We start from the raw sequence: 17,165 nt of genomic DNA on the forward strand, positions 1-17,165 counted from the left end.
TTATCCGAATACAGGTCTCCTCTTCTCCCTCTCAGCTCTAGCAAAGTCTATAACAGACACCTCAGAATTTACTTGGGGAGTGTTGCCTATGGGAGTAAAAGTGCAGGGTCTTGGAACAGGTAAAACAGTCAAAACACTTAGACATAAAATAGATTTTGATACTTGTATATGCTGTCAGCAGTCTCAATCATTTATGGACCCTGGGACCTGCACAAGTGTTTGCAGACAATACTACAGTGATGTGATACATAAGGGGGGGTAGATCTTACCCTTTGTGCAGACTACCCGTGGTAGTCTGGGACATAGCATTAGAGTAAAATTGCTGTGAAGTAGTTGGTATTGTCCGTGCAGTAGGGTAATGGACTTGAGTCTTGGTGTCAGGGGTTTGATCCCTAAAGTGGCTGTTTTGGGAAGGGGCTGGGGGTTGGCATAATGGTTAAGATGATTACCTCACAGACACATGGTACTGCTTTTGATACTCCCTTTGAGGGAAATTGGATTGGCTTAAAATGGCTGGCAAGGGCAGTGAGCCTAGTACTTACCTGTGAACCTATGAAGACAAACTGAGCAGCAGTAGGCTAGACCCTTATGATTGATTCAGGGAGTCTTCCTGAAATTGATCAAGATGTAGGGAATATGTAATTTTTTTTGTTTGTTTGTTTGCTCCTACTCTCAGCTGTCAGTTGGCAAAAATCTGCTCCAGGACTCCATGCAAGCAGACCTGGAAGATGGATGCCTTTTCTTTTTTTTGGAAAGGAATATTCCCGTATGCTTTTTCACATTGCCCACTAGCTTCCAGGGTCATCTTGAAGATTCAGTAGGACTTCTCAAAGATCATTGCAGTGACTTCCTTCTGGCCCAGATATCAGTGATGTTCGTTTTTCACTGTTGCAGTGATATCAGTATGGGGTTATCCTTGCTGTGGTAGCTGTTGGCCATCCCAAGTACCATAGACTTTTTTCCTGATGCATCATGATGGATGCCTGTTCTTTTCCTTGGAAAGGAATATTCCCATATGCTTTTTCACATTGCCCACTAGCATCCAGTGTCATCTTGAAGATTCAGTAGGACTTCTCAAAGATCATTGCAGTGACTTCCTTCTGGCCCAGATATCAGTGATGTTCATTTTTCACTGTTGCAGTGATATCAGTATGGGGTTATCCTTGCTGTGGTAGCTGTTGGCCATCCCAAGTACCATAGACTTTTTTCCTGATGTATCATGATGGATGCCTGTTCTTTTCCTTGGAAAGGAATATTCCCATATGCTTTTTCACATTGCCCACTAGCATCCAGTGTCATCTTGAAGATTCAGTAGGACTTCTCAAAGATCATTGCAGTGACTTCCTTCTGGCCCAGATATCAGTGATGTTCATCGTTTTTCACTGTTGCAGTAATATCAGTATGGGGTTATCCTTGCGGTGGTAGCTGTTGGCCATCCCAGATACCATAGACTTTTTTTTCCCGTCCTTCTGGACTGGTGGATACCCCAGACCCAACATCAGCATGTCTGGATGTAAGGGTCATTGGCTAGAGCCATTTTATTGTACTTTCTTGCCATCACTGCCAGAAGCATCCAGTTTTGTAGAGTGCATTGGTTGGTCCATACCAGAAATCCTCAAAGCTAAGTGCCCATTGTTTCCATTGCATTACATGTTCTCTAAGCAGAATACCCATCTTTAGTGTGGAAAACAAATTCCATGTAGAGACTTTTATACTCCATTGCCTTTTTTTTTTTTGGCCTGGCGCATAACATGCCAATTGTCCACCCTGTGCTTATTTTGGTAGTTGAACTTGTCAGGCTCCATCTCCCACCCCCTTCCTGTCTTTTTCAACCTACCTTTCCTGGCTTCTCTAAAACTAGAGGGAAAGCTCAGGGCAAACAGTTATTAAACATAATCAAATCAGACTACAGTATGCGATTTGCCTCTCCCCAAAACAGCAGGCATTCTTTCTGTTTCAAAAGGTCAACTCCATTAAGCATGTTTGCTCAGTGCTCCATTGAACCAGTTCCCTGTAAAAGAAAGGCGCACAGAATATTGCTCCAAACTGTTCTGTGTCTGAAGGAAAGAAGGAACCTGGAGGTCTGTTCTGGAACCTTCAAGGCATTCTACTGGTGGAGATGGACAATACAACAATGATGTGGTATATAAACGAACAAGGAGGAACACACTCCTACCGTCTGTCCCATTTAGTTGTGCAGCTGTGGGGCACTGCTCAGTCCATAGCTCTACACTTGATGGCATAGTACCTGCTGGGGAAAGCATCCTGTTAGCAGACCACTTCAGCAGGTCAGAGGCAGACCCCCCACCAGTGGTCTGTGTAAACCAGTATATTTTCAGCAGCTAGCTCAAAAATAGGGTGTACCAGTAATAGACTTTTGTCACAAATCTAAATGACAGTTGGAAAAATTTTGCACAAGGGCCACAGACAATAAGGTCTGGAATACGGACACCATCTCCTTTTAATGGACAAGTCTGTCTCTGTATCCCCTTCTTACCATACCTCTCATCCCAGGATATTACTAAAGATCAGAGAGGAAGGTACAAGAGTGATTTTAATTGTACCTCTTTGGCCAAGGCAACATTTTGTTTCCTTTGCTCCACAGCATGAGCAAGCAGGATCACTGGCTGCTTCTTCAGAGAATGAACCTTTTAACGCAGAACAGGAAAACCATTATACACCTCAATTTGAGCAACTTGATGTTGACAGCTTGGATGAGTTATTTCTCTCTTCTTAAGGGCTTCCTTTTAGAAAAGGATATCTTGGCTATCTTTAAAGCAGACAGAAAACAGACTATTAGAAAATCTTACTTATCCAAATGGAAAAGATTTTCTTTTGGGTACCACTTACAGGCCCAAATTAAATAATTCTGCTTTTTCATTCCTCCATTAAGATACATACTTCGTCCATTTCTGCTTGCCTTTCTTTCTGCCTCCTCTTTTCTCTGCCCCCCTTCCAAAACAGTTTCTGAAGGGTATCATTCATCTGAAGCCTCCCAGCCAAGTTCCTTCTCCATCAGCTTTGTTTTGGAGGAGTTTACCCTGCCACCTTTTGAGACTGCAGCCACCGCTGACTTCAGATTTCTATCTTGGAAAACTACCTTTCTTGTAAGCATTACCTCTGCTAGGAGGATATTAGAATTGCAAGTCCAAATGTGCACTGAACATGTCTTGATCTTCCACCATGATAGGGTCACTCTTGGAACAAACTTCTAATTTATGCTGAAGGTGGTCACTGAAGTATTTCTGAATTAGTCTATCTTCCTGCCTTATTTCTCAAAACAGGGATGAATGTAATTTTTACTCCGTTGATGTTCTTATGAATCTCGACAAAGCCAAGAACTTTGGGAAAGCAAACTTTTGTGGTCTGTGCTAGCAACAAGGTAAGAAAGCCTATCAGCAAATAAACGATTTCCAAGTGGATTTCTAGCTGTATTTCCTTTTGCTACAGACACCCACAGTAAACAGGACCCAGATCATATCAGGTTCCATTCTAACAGGGCTGTTGGTGCTGCTGTAGCCTTCCATAAAGGGGTTCCCACTAAAGAAATAACAGAAGCTTCCACTTGGACTTCTGTCCACACTTTCACCATGCACTATGATTTACCTGTTTTCTGTTTTCAGTATAATCTCTTTCCAAACACCCTTTTCTGTGGTTTGGGATTCTTCCTATAATGTCATTACTGCTACAATAAGGAAAAACACGATGAACACAGTACAGTTGCATGTACTTACTGTAAATGTCAATGTTGAGGTGTCTTCACTATTGCTCTGTTCTGTTCTTACCCAACTTGCTTTCCCTCTATTTGCCCTTAATGGTTGGGGTGAGCCCCCTCAACTTTCCCTTCCCTCTGAAGGATCACCCCTGCTCTCTAGTTCAGGTTTTTATGCTCCCCTCTTCAGGGGCTCACTGGGGACAGGGGAACAGTTTGAGTGCCTTTTGCTCATAGCTTGGGGTTCAGAGTGTGGTGCACCTTTGGGAGACAAGAAAGACGTGATAACATGGCACCAGGCAACAACCCTTGTACCAAGATATTCTATTGTCAGGTCCAGGAAGTCCACGGATTTGTAAGGGCTACCACTGCAAGGATATCCTCCATATTTTTATTACTGCAACAATAAAGGCACTCAACATCTACATTTATGGTAAGTAGTTTTGGAAATGACAAGGAGCTGTTACTACAATCTTCATGGCAGACTGCACCTAGTCATATGATACAAGCGGCATTTGAAACTTTTCCCCCCTATACAGCTTTAGTGACTGCATGGATGATAAAATCTTTATCTTTTAGGCACCTTTTTCGTAACAACTTGCAGCAAGTATTTAAAGGAGGCAAGAAAACCTGCTACTAGAAAATCATGTATTAATAAATTGGAAGATGTTTTCTAGTTGGTGCCAAGAAAGAAGCCAGCATCCATTCAGGGCTAATGTTCCTCTGGTTCTGCATTTTTTATGTGAGTTACTGTCCTCTGTTCTGTCTTACCCCTCCATCAAGGCTCATTTGTCAGATATTTTCAGCATTTCATTCTATGGATTGCCTGTTGTGAAAATGTTTTTGAAAGGGGTGTTGCATATCAATCCTCTTAGAACAGAGATGGCTCCTCCTTGGGGTGTTAATTTTGTGTTAGAAAAAATTTGTTCCGTTTGAATCAGCTCATCAGACTGACTTGAGGTTCTTAAACTGGAAGGCAGTGTTGTGTGGTGACGTCTGCAAGAAGAATTTCAAAATTGCAGGCTGTTGTGATGGGTCAACCGTATCTCATTTTCAACAAAGGTAGAGTTTCCTTAAGAACTGAGCCTTTAGCTATGACTAAAGTGGTAGCCGAGTTTACTTTGAGCCAAGTTATCTATCGGTCTTCTTTCCAGAACCTAGAAAATGAGGGAGAAATGATGCCTCATACATTGGATGAACACAGACAACTCTGGTACTATCTTGACAAAACAAAATCTTTCAGGAACTCTGATCAATTGTTAATTTCTTATGAAAGTAAGAAAAAAGGGCAACCTCTGTCAAAATAAGTGTATTTTCTATTGATTACCTCATGAAATTGCCTTTTGCTGTACTCAGCACATTAAGACACTTCCAGGCAGGGTCAAGGCTTATTCTACTATGGCATTGGCTTCATCTGTGGCCTTTTGGAAAGGAGTGGATTTTAGAAGTATTCTAGAAACAGCAATTTGGTCTTCTGTACACACTTCTGTAAAGCACTATAAACTAAATTCCTGCTCCAAGTTTAGGGCAGGCTTTGCTATGACCATTCCGCAGGGGCTCCTGGACCCACATCTTTCCTCAGTAAGTGTAAACTATGATAATCTGCCCATATAGCTAAGACTACTGCAGCAGCATTTCTAGTGATAAACATAACTTTTGATGTTCAGATGATCACTACTGTGGTAGCCACAGCTTTATAGGTTATATCCTGTTAAGGCTATAACAGCTGGCCAGTTTCCAGTGCTTCTGGGCACCTTCCACATGCCCAAACTGTTACTCTGCTCGAGCTAAGCTGAGTAAAAAGACAGGTCTGAGTGTCAAGGCCTTCATAGTTTTATTGCCAACACAGAGGGAGGCCAAAGCCCTGACAAAGATAATACTTATAAAATAAAAATGAAGGTCCTCACCTTGGCAAGAAAAGATAAAGGGAATAGAGCAGCTACTGCAGTACTGATGATTTAAACATGTACTGTTATGGCAGTTTATTTACACAACTGTACTTTTTGCCTGCTGTAGAGAATTTGTTTTTCTCACTGCTTCTAGTTTGCCTAATAGACAGCCTCTGCCCCTAGGAAGTCTCACAGGTTATAGACGATACCGCAAACTATTTAAGTATTTGTTTTCCAATGCTAAAACAAAAAAAAATACTGCTAGATCTGTCTAAAACTGCTTCTTTTAAACTGCAAGGATGGGAAAGCTTTTGACACAGTAGGGAAGAAAGTTTATTATGCTACTTTATCTTTCAGGATTTTAAACTGTCATACTTATATGGGTACATATCTCTTCACCTAAAACTCATTTCACCAAGACCAAGTCACCTAAAGTTCATTTCACCTAAAATTCATTTCACTGACAAGTAGTAGTCTAAAGCAAGTCAATGGTATATGTCCTTTTCCACACTGTAGTGCGATCCTGGTGTTAGTATATATATTAAGGGGGGGGTGCAGCCCTCCAACTAGTTGGCTTTTACCAAATAATGTAAAACAAAACCAGACACCATAAAACCAAAGTAAGTGGGGGGCTTTGCCCCACACACCCCTCAATGTGGGGGGCTGCACCCCCAATTCCTAATTATATATACTAACACCAGGATCGCACTACAGTGGGGAAAAGGACATATGCCTTTGACTTGGTACATACCTGTATATATATATATATATATATATATATATATATATATATATATATATATATATGTATGATCAAAGGGAATCTGGATAAAGTCTGCGGTAAGTATATAAACCAAGGATGCAGCTTGATCCTCTGGGAGACTCTATTAGAGAAAACCTACCTGAGATCTGTTTACTTTTGATCATTGTAAAGGGGGGGTATATAGGAGAGGCTGGGTGGTATTTGGGGAGGGGTAGAAGTATAGGGAGGCTGAAAATTTCTTTAAGGAAGTTACTGAGTGAAAGGTTGTCTTTATGCCACCAAATAGTGTCACCCTTTAAGATGTATTTTGAGGTAGATTGGCCAATAGTGTTGTTGACTTCCCGACAGAATTGCTTTGTGGAGTGCGGAAGGAAGGTTTCCTTAGTTGTGAGGTATTTGGATTTTTGTCTGTGTGTTAGCTGTTTAGTGAAGTTACACAGGGTGGGGGATTTTTTTCTTCAAGGGATTGGGTTTATTTTTCTTTGTTCCCCAACATCATTCCTTAGTTGCATAAGGGCTTTTAGCTCCTTGGTGAGCCAGTCAGTTTTGATGCGATTGAAAAGCCAAGATATTATGGGAAAATAATTGTACTGGATAGGTGGAAGACATTGGGTTGAAGATTCAGCAGCTTTGGCGGTGTCTTGAATAACAACAATTGGTAACCAGTCTAGGGTAGATTTATAGGAAGTGAGGCTAGATATGGAGATTGCACACATGGGTCTGACAAATTAGTTTTGGGGATATTTGATGCTTGAGTTGGAAATGTTGAAGGTGATAGTGCAGTGGTCACTAAAGGTGGGTTGTTCTGGTGGAGATGTTTGTTGGGTGTATTGAGATTATAATGTCTAGTAGGGAGTGTTGATTTCAGATGTTTTTTGGCCCAATTGGTTATTTTACCCTTTGCAGATGGTGGAGTTCATCTTTCTTTCATATTCTGCATTTTCTTATATTTTAGCCATTTTAAAAGGTAGATTGTGTCATAGCTTGATTGTGATGCTTCTAATATTTTGCCTGGCCTCTAGTTTGGCATTTTTGTAGTATATCCCTTTTGTGTCGTATTGTATGTTTTGGATACTGCTTCTTAAACAGCTCTGCCTTTTAACATCTAATTTAATTAAAATGGCTAGAAATGTTTTTCAGCTATTTATTGTCTATAAGCTAGACAGCTGTTTTGTCCTTATTGGCAGGGTCATTTAAAGAATATTTGTGTTTTTGTTTTTTTTTGGGGGGGGGTGCACAGAGAAGAAAAAAGCTAATGGTCACTGTTGTGTACTTGGGAGTAAAGACGAAGTCTTAGCACTTTAGTGTATTTTCTTGATATTCTTTCAGTGCAGAAGTGGAACTATATATTTCTCATTTTAATACCTGAGATTAGATGTGGTTGCCTTATTTTGTTAATGTATTGTTTGGATTATTTAATTATAGTAAAGATACTTGGTTGTACTGTGATTCCTTGAAAGAAGAAGAAATGGTAAAAAGCATTTTTTGAGGGGGGAGTGGTAGCCTTCTTGCACCTATATACTTTTTACTTATGTAGACTAACTCTGCAGTTACACAACTGGAGAACTGCAATCAACAAGTTGCATGTCGAAAAACTGTACACAAGTCAAACCCTCACCTCCTTTACACTTGACCAAGAGTAGGGGATCCAGGCTTTAAATGTCTACACATTTCAATATTCGGGTATAGGAGAAATGAAGTGGTTCTTAAACTACCCTAACTGTGCAGTGTTCAGGCTGATTGAGTTATCACTGTCTGTCCGTTACTTGGTGTGCCACACTGCTGTTCAGAACATGTGTTTTATTTCCTGCTGTTTACTTGACCATTGATGCCAGTAAATATAGCTTTATTAGGTTGTTTTTTTTACTCTTTTGTTCATGATTTTATTAATTGTATCTTTTCATAGTTTGATTTAGTTTGTTGAAATTGGGAAAAAAAATCACACACACACACACACACACACACACACACACACACACACACACACACACACACACACACACACACATTCCTTTGTGTCCCCTGATATGTAAAGAATTGTCAGAACTGCAGGTGATCATTTGTATTTGAATTTGTTGCTTTTTGACATCAGAAAGTCACTGATGAAAAGTTTGTAAGCCAAATTTGGAGATCTAGAGTGATTTGAATATGTTTCTGACTCTCATGAAGTTATTGTTGAGCTGTTACTGCTGTTAGGAAGTTGAGTGTATGTAAATATGCTTGGTGCAGGAGTACTGTGCATTACTGAGCAGAGCAGTTTTCTAATCAACTATCAGCTTTTTGATTATTGGTCTCTAGTTAATCTGCAGATTGCATTTTTAGGGAATAATATGTTTTGGCTAATGTTATGAATTATACCTCTCTTACCACTTCCTTTTCTTCCCTTTGTAGGGTTGCCTTTTCTGCGAATTTGATGGAACATTCCCTCAGTTTACTGAATGTCCAGAAACTGAAGATACTTCAGTAGTTGACCCCAAAGAACAGAGAGAACAGCTCTCCACACCAGATACCTTGAAACATAAGGATGCCTCCACCTGAGTCTGCTTTCATCCCCTTCCCCTTTCTTTTATTACCTATGTTGGAAGACTCAAGGCTGGCGGTTGCTTTTCCCTTGTGGAAATTTAATGTACGTCCTTATTATTTGAAGGAGGTGGAGTTTTGAATCACAGGTTTATATTCCTGTCAACGAATGAGATGTATATTTTTATTATGTATATGTTTAGCTTATGTATATGTTTTGTTATTTAAAAGACATGGGCAGGCCCCCACTCAGAGGGAATTTTTTTTCCTTTTTACTACTCTCTAGAGGTCACTGCCATAGTAAACATTTGCTATGTGAGATAAATGCCAGCTTCCTGTGGAAGCCATATTTTGCTTTGAGGTTCATTGTACATAGTATGCATTTTCAGGGACGGAACTTGACCAGCTTTCCCCCATGTTGGGGTGGGTGTTAAGTCGCCTGTCAGTATTTTTTGAAAAGTTACGTTTGCACAGTTTCTGCCTTTGGAATCCAACTGGACTGTCTTTGAAGTTAGGAGCAAGAACTGGCAGAAGTTGTGCATCTGAGTCTGGGGACTGTATATGTTTGTTTACAGCATCACATGAGTTGTCTGTATATTTTTGTGTGCATTTTGTCTCTCAGCTGTAGCAGTTCATTGAAGCAAAATAATTTAAATGCCAAATTTGCAAATCACTCTCCAACTTGCATATTGTGCTCTATGTAGGACTGAACCTATGAAGAAGAGTTAGTGACCCTTATGAGTTTTGTTAAACAGATATTGAGAAAAGGTCCATTGTCTCTTAGAATTCTGTCATAAGCATATTCAGAATGTATTTGTTTTTTTGTTCTAACTATGTTTTGAGAACGTTTTACACACATTTGTATAGAAATTAAAGATTTAGAGCTGGATTCTCATTTTTCCCTGTAATTCTGTGCATTGCTTTGCAGACAGATGTTATTAGAAACTGAAGTAGTAGACGAAGCCCTCTTCTTTCTCATTTCCTTTGTAAGCTGTATCATGTCAAAGTTGTCCACTGTGTTTTTGAATTCACACTTTTATCCAAGTTTTGTAGCTTCCTCAGTGCAGCTGATCACCTGACTAGAATCTTGCATCTAAAACTGTTCTGCAGTGTCGACCTGATCAGCCCTGCAGTTCTCTTGACTGTTTTGTGCTTCTGCCTTCTTGATTTTTCCATGGGAGGTACCTCTTACAGTAGGTTTATATTTCTAAATTCCTTTCCCTTCTGTTTCATACATTATTTCAGATTTCTTATCAAGACTCATGCTTTGGGATGGCAGGCCTCATATTTTTCATGTGTATTTCTCTGTGCTTGGACTTTTGTGCTTACAGTGGTCTTTAGTTCTTTCTAGCTATTCTGTTTTTTTCTCCTCCTTCCAGTCACTGTTAACAAGTATCTGTGTTCAGTCCCTGAGTAGCATAGGTGTGCTAAGTGTTACATGCTTCAAAGTTATTCAGGCAGATTAGCATGACATCCCTTTGTCCACATATGGCTAGTGCCTCAGGCCTGTTACAAGACCTGGGCGACATGTTGAGTTTGAGGCATTGTCATTATCCAGTGCTTGCTTGACTGAGATCTGTTTCTCCAAATAAGAAGACAGAGGGGTGGGTGAAGGGCACTGATCCTGTAGAAAATGGATGGTAAGTAATCCATATCCGTAAGCCATATGGTGCTGTTTCTTTGGTGCCCATTTTAAAGGGCCTTTTAGGTTAAATCCTTGAGTGTGTGTCTGTGTGTGTTTACTGCATAGGCTATGTTGTACTTTATAAAAACAGTTTTCATACCATTGCATAACTAGATGGCCAAAGATAGAGTATCTAAAGGTAGGTACCCTGTTGAACATCTTTTATTTCCTGTGTTGGTTAGGTCCAGTGTGTCTAAAGTGTGGAAAACAAATTCCCCATTGGAACTTCCACTGTCTTCATTTGTTTTGCCTGAACCCAGAGCATGGTGTGTCCAGCTGTGTGTAGTGATCCTGTTTTAACTGATAAGCATTGAGATGAATCTCTGTAAAAGCATTTAGCAAAATAAAGCATTGGTGGCCTTCCATGCCATGGAGATCTTTCATGCAGCAGGAAGGAGAATCGTCTGATAGAGACTTTTAGTTAGAAGGCCAGATGACAACATCTATGATTCCCATAGCCCTCCCAGGCTAGAGACTGCCAGAAGAACGGCACCATCATATCTTCTGATAACTGAGCGTGTTGGCAAGGTCTCTGGCAAGATCCCTATGGATCTTCTATGCCATTGGTACTATTGAATTCCACTCAGGACAAATTTATCAGAATGCTTGATGAGTCTGAAGCTGCTAGGCAGGCACTAGCTTCCAATGTCTGTATCTCCATTACTAGGAAGGAGGGCTGCATCCCAGACATCATTGTTTGCAAGGAGATCTTGGGGGAATAGATCCATTCATAGCTGGTTGCACATGGCCTACGCCAATCCCAGCCGATGACACACCCAGGATTACCCCAAGGCGAAACCTAAAACACGTGCTTTTGGGTTTTCCTGGAAAGAGTTAATTAGACCTCAGGCTTTTCTGCAGGAATTAGGTTTTGGATTCTGTGAGGTCTAGACAGCTGGGCCCTTGCAAGCCCTGTACTCCAGGAATCTGTCCTGTATAATGAAAAAGAGATCTTCTCCCCAGTAGTCCTCTTGATTCGTTTTACTCAAATGAAGATAAGCTGGCATGTGTTTATCAATTTTCCAAGGGGTCATTTGCCAACTCTAAGTTAGAAGATGCTCTTTCCTCAGTCTCAGCACCTGAGGACCTGTCCTTTGGAGAGACTGTTCACGAAATTAGACTTTCTTTTGGTAGGCTAAGGATTACCCTCAGTCGTTCCTTTTATGCTTGAGCACAAGCCCTTATCTGTTCCTTCAGTCTTGCAAGTGGTGGATGATGTTATTCAGAGCACATCCCTACAACCCTCCCAACACCCTACCTATATTCCTGGACCCTACACAAACACTGGTATAGGTATCCTGTGGCGGATCTTGAGATGGTCTCCTCAGAGTCCAAAGGAGCCAAGGGCTGCACTTCATAACTCTCAACCTCTTGGAGCAAGAAATCTGGACAGAGCCATAAGTAATGGGGGGCAAAGGCCCAAAAATAGAGACCATTTTTAAATATTGCTCTTACAAACTTAGAAAGTTGATAAAATAACAGGCTTTGCATTAGCATGAATTTTCTGAAGGGTATGAAGTCTGAATTTCAACTGTCTGTCATTATTTTCTGACTTCAGTTCTCAATGAATTGAAAATAATTCGCCAGAGAAAACACAATTTTATGAGTAACCGGCCAGAAATATGAGCAAAAATCTGGACATTCTTTGAAAGTATGTACAGTTGAGAGTTATTCTGCTCTTCGAGGAATCCCTTCTCAAATTATGAGGGAAGAACCCTCGACACATTTGGCAAAAAAGGGCTACACTTCGATTACCCTGGCCATGAGATCCTTAAACTGTCAGTTCTACATGGTTAAATGCCAGAGATTCATCTTAGTCCAGATGAAGCTAAAGCTAGAGGGGTTGGAGGGCAAGACTTTCAAAAGGTTTTATGGATCTCTGCAACAGTAGTTACCAGGTCGCAAAGCACTCCCTGAATTGTGGTTTTGATACTGTAGAAACCTCAAGCAGGGAAGCTGGGGTTAGTCATCAGGAGGCATGCCTGGTACAGGGAGCAGCCCCTTCCTCACCACGTCAAAGCAGAAATCTTCCATGCCACCCCTTAGACCAAGATTATATCTTTGGATCCAAGCCCCACAATGTATTTAAGAGACAGGCAGAGAGGGTAAAGACAGTTTAGATTGTCAGAAGATTTACTGCAGGTCCTATGTCCTACATTTAGAAAACGTGATTTTTTTCAATCCAAATCCAAGAGCAGAAAGTCCTAAAAAGGTAAAATACCCCATAAAGGTAGCAAGCTAATCCAAAGAAAAGTAGCAAGCTAATCCAAAAAAAAAAAACTGGCCTATAGGGTCCCAATCCCATGGACCCAGCAGGGAACAGGTACGACTTCAAACAGCATCTCCCTGCTCCCTTCTGAGAAAATTTCATCTCCAACAAAAATACTTGTCCTTTAACAGCATGGTTGGGGGCAGAGTCCTCCTATTCCTCAGTTCCTGGCAAACCATCACTGAAGACAAGTGGGTTCTGAAACTCATAAGGTCATTATCCAAAATCCAGTTCTCTTCCCTTTCAGTATTCACAAGTATCCCAACAGTCCCAGAAGGACAACTTCAGGAGACATAGGGTCAGGGTCAAGATTGTTTGCAACAGGGATACATAGAACTGGTAATCACAAAAGAAATGGGGACAGGAGTTTACTCCAGGTTGCTTCTAGCCCCAGGAAAGGAAGGATCCTGGAGAACCACGCTGGCCCTCCCAAAGCTAAACAAGTTTATTGTCCCAAAATTCATAATGCTTATCTTATAGAAAGTACTACCCTGATTCTCCACATTGCACTTATGGTCACACTCTACCTGAAAGGATGCCTTCCTCCACATCTCTGTAGCTTAGGAACACAGAAAATGCCTTTGCTTCAGAGTAGGGGATGCTCAGTACCAGTTTTGTGCCTTAGCCTTTGGCTTGTGTACTGCTCCTAGGGTTTACCAAATGTCTGGCAACAGTAAATGTTCATGATTCTCACTGCTGCATTAGTTTTTTGGTTACACAGGTTGTAATTGTCTAGGATACAACAACTGGCCAGCTTCTCAAAACTCTGGCCTCCTCTCACACCTATACTTTGTGACTGCTGATTGGCTGGTCCCTTAAAGGGAAATCAGCAGTCAAACTGTAGAAAACCTAAATGATTTCTTGCCACATCAAAAGGAAGCAGCTCTAAGGCCTCACAGGAGCAGCAGTTGGCTTAAAGCTTCATTTCTGACAGATAAGTCCCCACAGGGGAACCCTTCCACTCAGAAATTGTTGCCCATTTAAGAAAATATTTCGATATTTTATTTTATGACTAAATGATGTATTTCTCCTTTAAGAAACCCAGTATTTTTTTTTTTTAATATTGGAAGTTTCCTGTTGAGGAATGCTGTTTTTAGAGCTTATATTTTTATTTTGGGGTGCATTTTTTCTAGAAATGTGTACTGTTTGTGAAAACTTGTAATCATTTGTGTTTAAGTACCGGGAATTATATTAGAAGGGCAGAAAATGTTTGTCAAGATTTTTGATGACAACTTATTTTTGTGTCAGTACGATTAGGATAGGGTTCTTCTTTTCTGACAGAGTTTTTGGTGTTCTGCTTTTTTTTTTTTTTATAGTGAAAAGGGGACTTGAGTGACAGTGTGTGAAATGTATGTGCAAGCTTGTGAACACACAGACTTTACAGTCCGCCACAGTGTGTGTGTGTGTTTGTGTGTGTGTGTGTGTGTGTGTGTGTGTGTGTATGTGTATGTATGTGAGAAATTACAATCCTTCCAACTCAATCCAGCAACCGGCTTCTTCCTTGGCTACAGCATGAATGCTTAACTATGGTTCTGCTGGTTCTTCTACCACTATACCTAAAAAAAAAAAAAAGGAACAGCACTAGAGTTCTTGCCACAGCTGTGGTTCAGGCATTGCCTCAGCTGCTAACGAGTGAACCTGTAGTGTCCAGCAGTTGTTCCTCAGACCATTCACTTGTTTTTCAGGGTTCCACTGGTGTGTCCTTTCAGCCATCATGGACGAGGGTTAGCCATGTCTTTGTTTCAATGTCCAGTTCAGGCATAAGAGAACCATCTTCTTTGACTTTGGTAGACACTCCGGGAGATGCTTCTCAGGGTAGCTAGGAAAAGAGACCCCTCCACAGGGTTGAAGGGCCTTCTCCCAGTTTGTCTTGTTCCAGCACGTTACCTGCAAAGACAAAGCAAAAGACTGGACAGTGTTCATCTGAAAACATGTCTGTTCGTAAGTATGATTTCCTTACCTATTCCAGGTAGTTATTACAGGCTGTTAATCCTGGTGCTCAGACATCCTTACCAGAGAACAGTGTTAGTAAAGAAATTCCGAAGGAAAATTTGTTAGAGGTTCTTACATTGATAAAAACGGTGGTGCTTCTCCTGCAGATTCCCAAGCCCATATCTCTTGATTCTGAGGAAAATTTGTCCTCTCTGCATTCCTTGGAGGAATCTTCCTTTTCACACACTATTTATAGGTGAAATTAAGTGTTACAAGTGGATGTACTTAATTCTACACTCATCCTTCATGCTTTGCCAGCCTTAGAGGGGGTGTTTAATAATATACTTCTTGTAATAATCCTTGATGTTATGTGATCCTATCTCGCCTACATTCTGAATGATGGGTTCGGAGCCGATCCCTCGGCTCCGACTCGGCACGCTTATGCCAAAGAGCGAAGTCTCTTATTGGCTGAGCTTACTATATCCCAGGATGCACCACTACCAGTCCCCCAGATCTCGTTTGCCGCTTCCCTGCGAAGACGTGGTCTCGAGCTGGCTGGGCTGAGTAGTTTTTATTAACTAACTTTTCTGTCAGTTTTTTGCTGTTTTTGCTCACAAAAGCTGTTTTAACGGCTATCGCTAACATTTGTGTACGATTGGATTGTAAAATTGTTGTGTGTGATTGGGTTGAGTTTGTTTTCGGCCCCCCTCCATCCAGGGCCTTCCCGGACTGTCAACCTTTAATACTTTACAGGGTCTCTAGTAATTCTATAGTTGGTTTAGAGTTCCCTGTCCTTTTTTACAGGAAGTGTTTGCATTAAGCTATAACTGTAAGCTTAGCTTTATCATCAGTAAGAATTTAGTTGTTTACTTTCCTGTCAAAGTGACTAGAATTGTGTAACATCATGTCTCAAACCCCTAGGCCTTCGGGCTTTAAAAAATGTTCGAAATGCGGGTTTAAAATGTTTATCACAGACGATCATTCGCTCTGTGTATATTGTCTCGGGGCAAAGCACTTGCAGGAGTCGTGCAGTGTATGTCACGCTTTTTCCTCAAGGGTCCTCCAGGAGAGGAAAAATAAATTGATTCTTAAGGGGTTAGTTAAACCTTCCTTTGAAGAAGCCTTGGCATCCTCTCCTGCTCCGCCAAAAAGAAAAGGGCTTCGGTTCCGACCAGTCCGTCGGATCCGACTGCCAAGAAACTTAGGCAGGCCTCTCCTTCGGCTCCAAAGACTTCGGAGCCGAGGTTGAACGGTCTGCCTCGATGCCACCAGTATCGACTCCTCTGGCTTCGGAGCCGATGGCTGGGGCATCGAGGCGGGTCACCTTCGGCTCCGCTGCTCGGAGCCGACAAGGGTCGCCCGCTCAGACACTTCCTCCTCGGCGCCGAAGTCTACCTCGGCACCGATGGAATCTGCTGTGAGTATTCCCTCGGCGCCGATACTCATCGAAGTCGCCGAACCGGTCCCCTAGCCCTTTGGGGCCGATGGAGAGGCCTTCTCGAACCCGTTCTGTTTCCTCTCGGTCTTGAGGATGTCGGATTCTGATATAGACAGGGTGCTCCAAAGACTGTTCCAGTCCCCAGTCTTCCAAAAATTTGTTTCGGTTCCGACCCAGCTGGTTTCGGAGCCGATGACCTTGGCCCACCCCATTGCCATTCCTCCTCCGACTGCTTCGGCTCCGTCGACGCAGGTGCTGTTGGAGCCGGTGGAGATCTCAGGGTCGGCTCCGACCCTTACTCCAACCCGGGCCTTCGGGTCCGAGTTTGGTACGCGGACTTCTTCGGCTGGACCCGGGGGTGATGTTTCGGGACCTATGCTTTCGGTTCCGAGCCTCCCCCTCGGTGCTTCGGCTGTGGGACTTCCGTCGGCTATCACGGCTCCGGAGTCCGGACACTCCCAGGATTCTGGGGGTCCGGCTTTCAGGGCCATGAGGAGTGCCTTGGCCAAGTCCTCTTCGGCCATCTCTCCGGTTTTACCAGCACCTTCCGTGGGCGTGGAGACTGGGTCTTTGGCAGTTCCCCTGTCCGTAGCCAGCGGAGCCCCGAGGCCTGAGGTTACCCCAGTGGGGGTTCCCCTCCTCCTGAGGGTTCTTCGGAGTTGTCTTCAGAGGAACCCCCAAGGAAGAGATCGTGCAAGAGGAAGCACGTGGACTCCCCCGAGTCTATTACATCGGACACTGATATGGATGATGCAGAGGGGTCCCGAAGTCGCCCTCGGATGATGTCTCATTTGCAGACATCTTAGAGATCCTCAAACAACGAGGCGGCTGGATATCCAAACCCCCTCTGCTGACGAGTCAGTGCTCCTCAAGGCCTTTGGGGCTCAGCCCTCCGCCTCCTGGGTGTCTCCGCCCTTCGACGAGCTTCTGGATTTAGTTTGTCGAAAGGGCTGGGAAC

General features: G+C 42.4%; 1 protein-coding gene across 3 annotated transcripts in view; it reads left to right on the forward strand.

The window, feature by feature from the left end:
* The window catches only part of PER3 (period circadian regulator 3), a 508,287-nt gene extending 498,514 nt beyond the window's left edge, over positions 1-9,773 (forward strand). For all 3 annotated transcript variants that reach the window (XM_044056445.1, XM_044056444.1, XM_044056447.1), the window contains one exon: positions 8,756-9,773. In XM_044056445.1, coding sequence (XP_043912380.1) covers positions 8,756-8,902 — 147 coding nt within the window. In that variant the 3' untranslated portion in view covers positions 8,903-9,773. The remainder of the gene's footprint in view (positions 1-8,755) is intronic.
* The last annotated feature ends 7,392 nt before the right edge of the window (positions 9,774-17,165 follow it).

Source organism: Protopterus annectens, chromosome 14.part0 (assembly GCF_019279795.1).
Source record: "Protopterus annectens isolate FY-2018-M chromosome 14.part0, PAN1.0, whole genome shotgun sequence".
In the NCBI taxonomy this organism is placed as follows: domain Eukaryota; kingdom Metazoa; phylum Chordata; order Ceratodontiformes; family Protopteridae; genus Protopterus; species Protopterus annectens.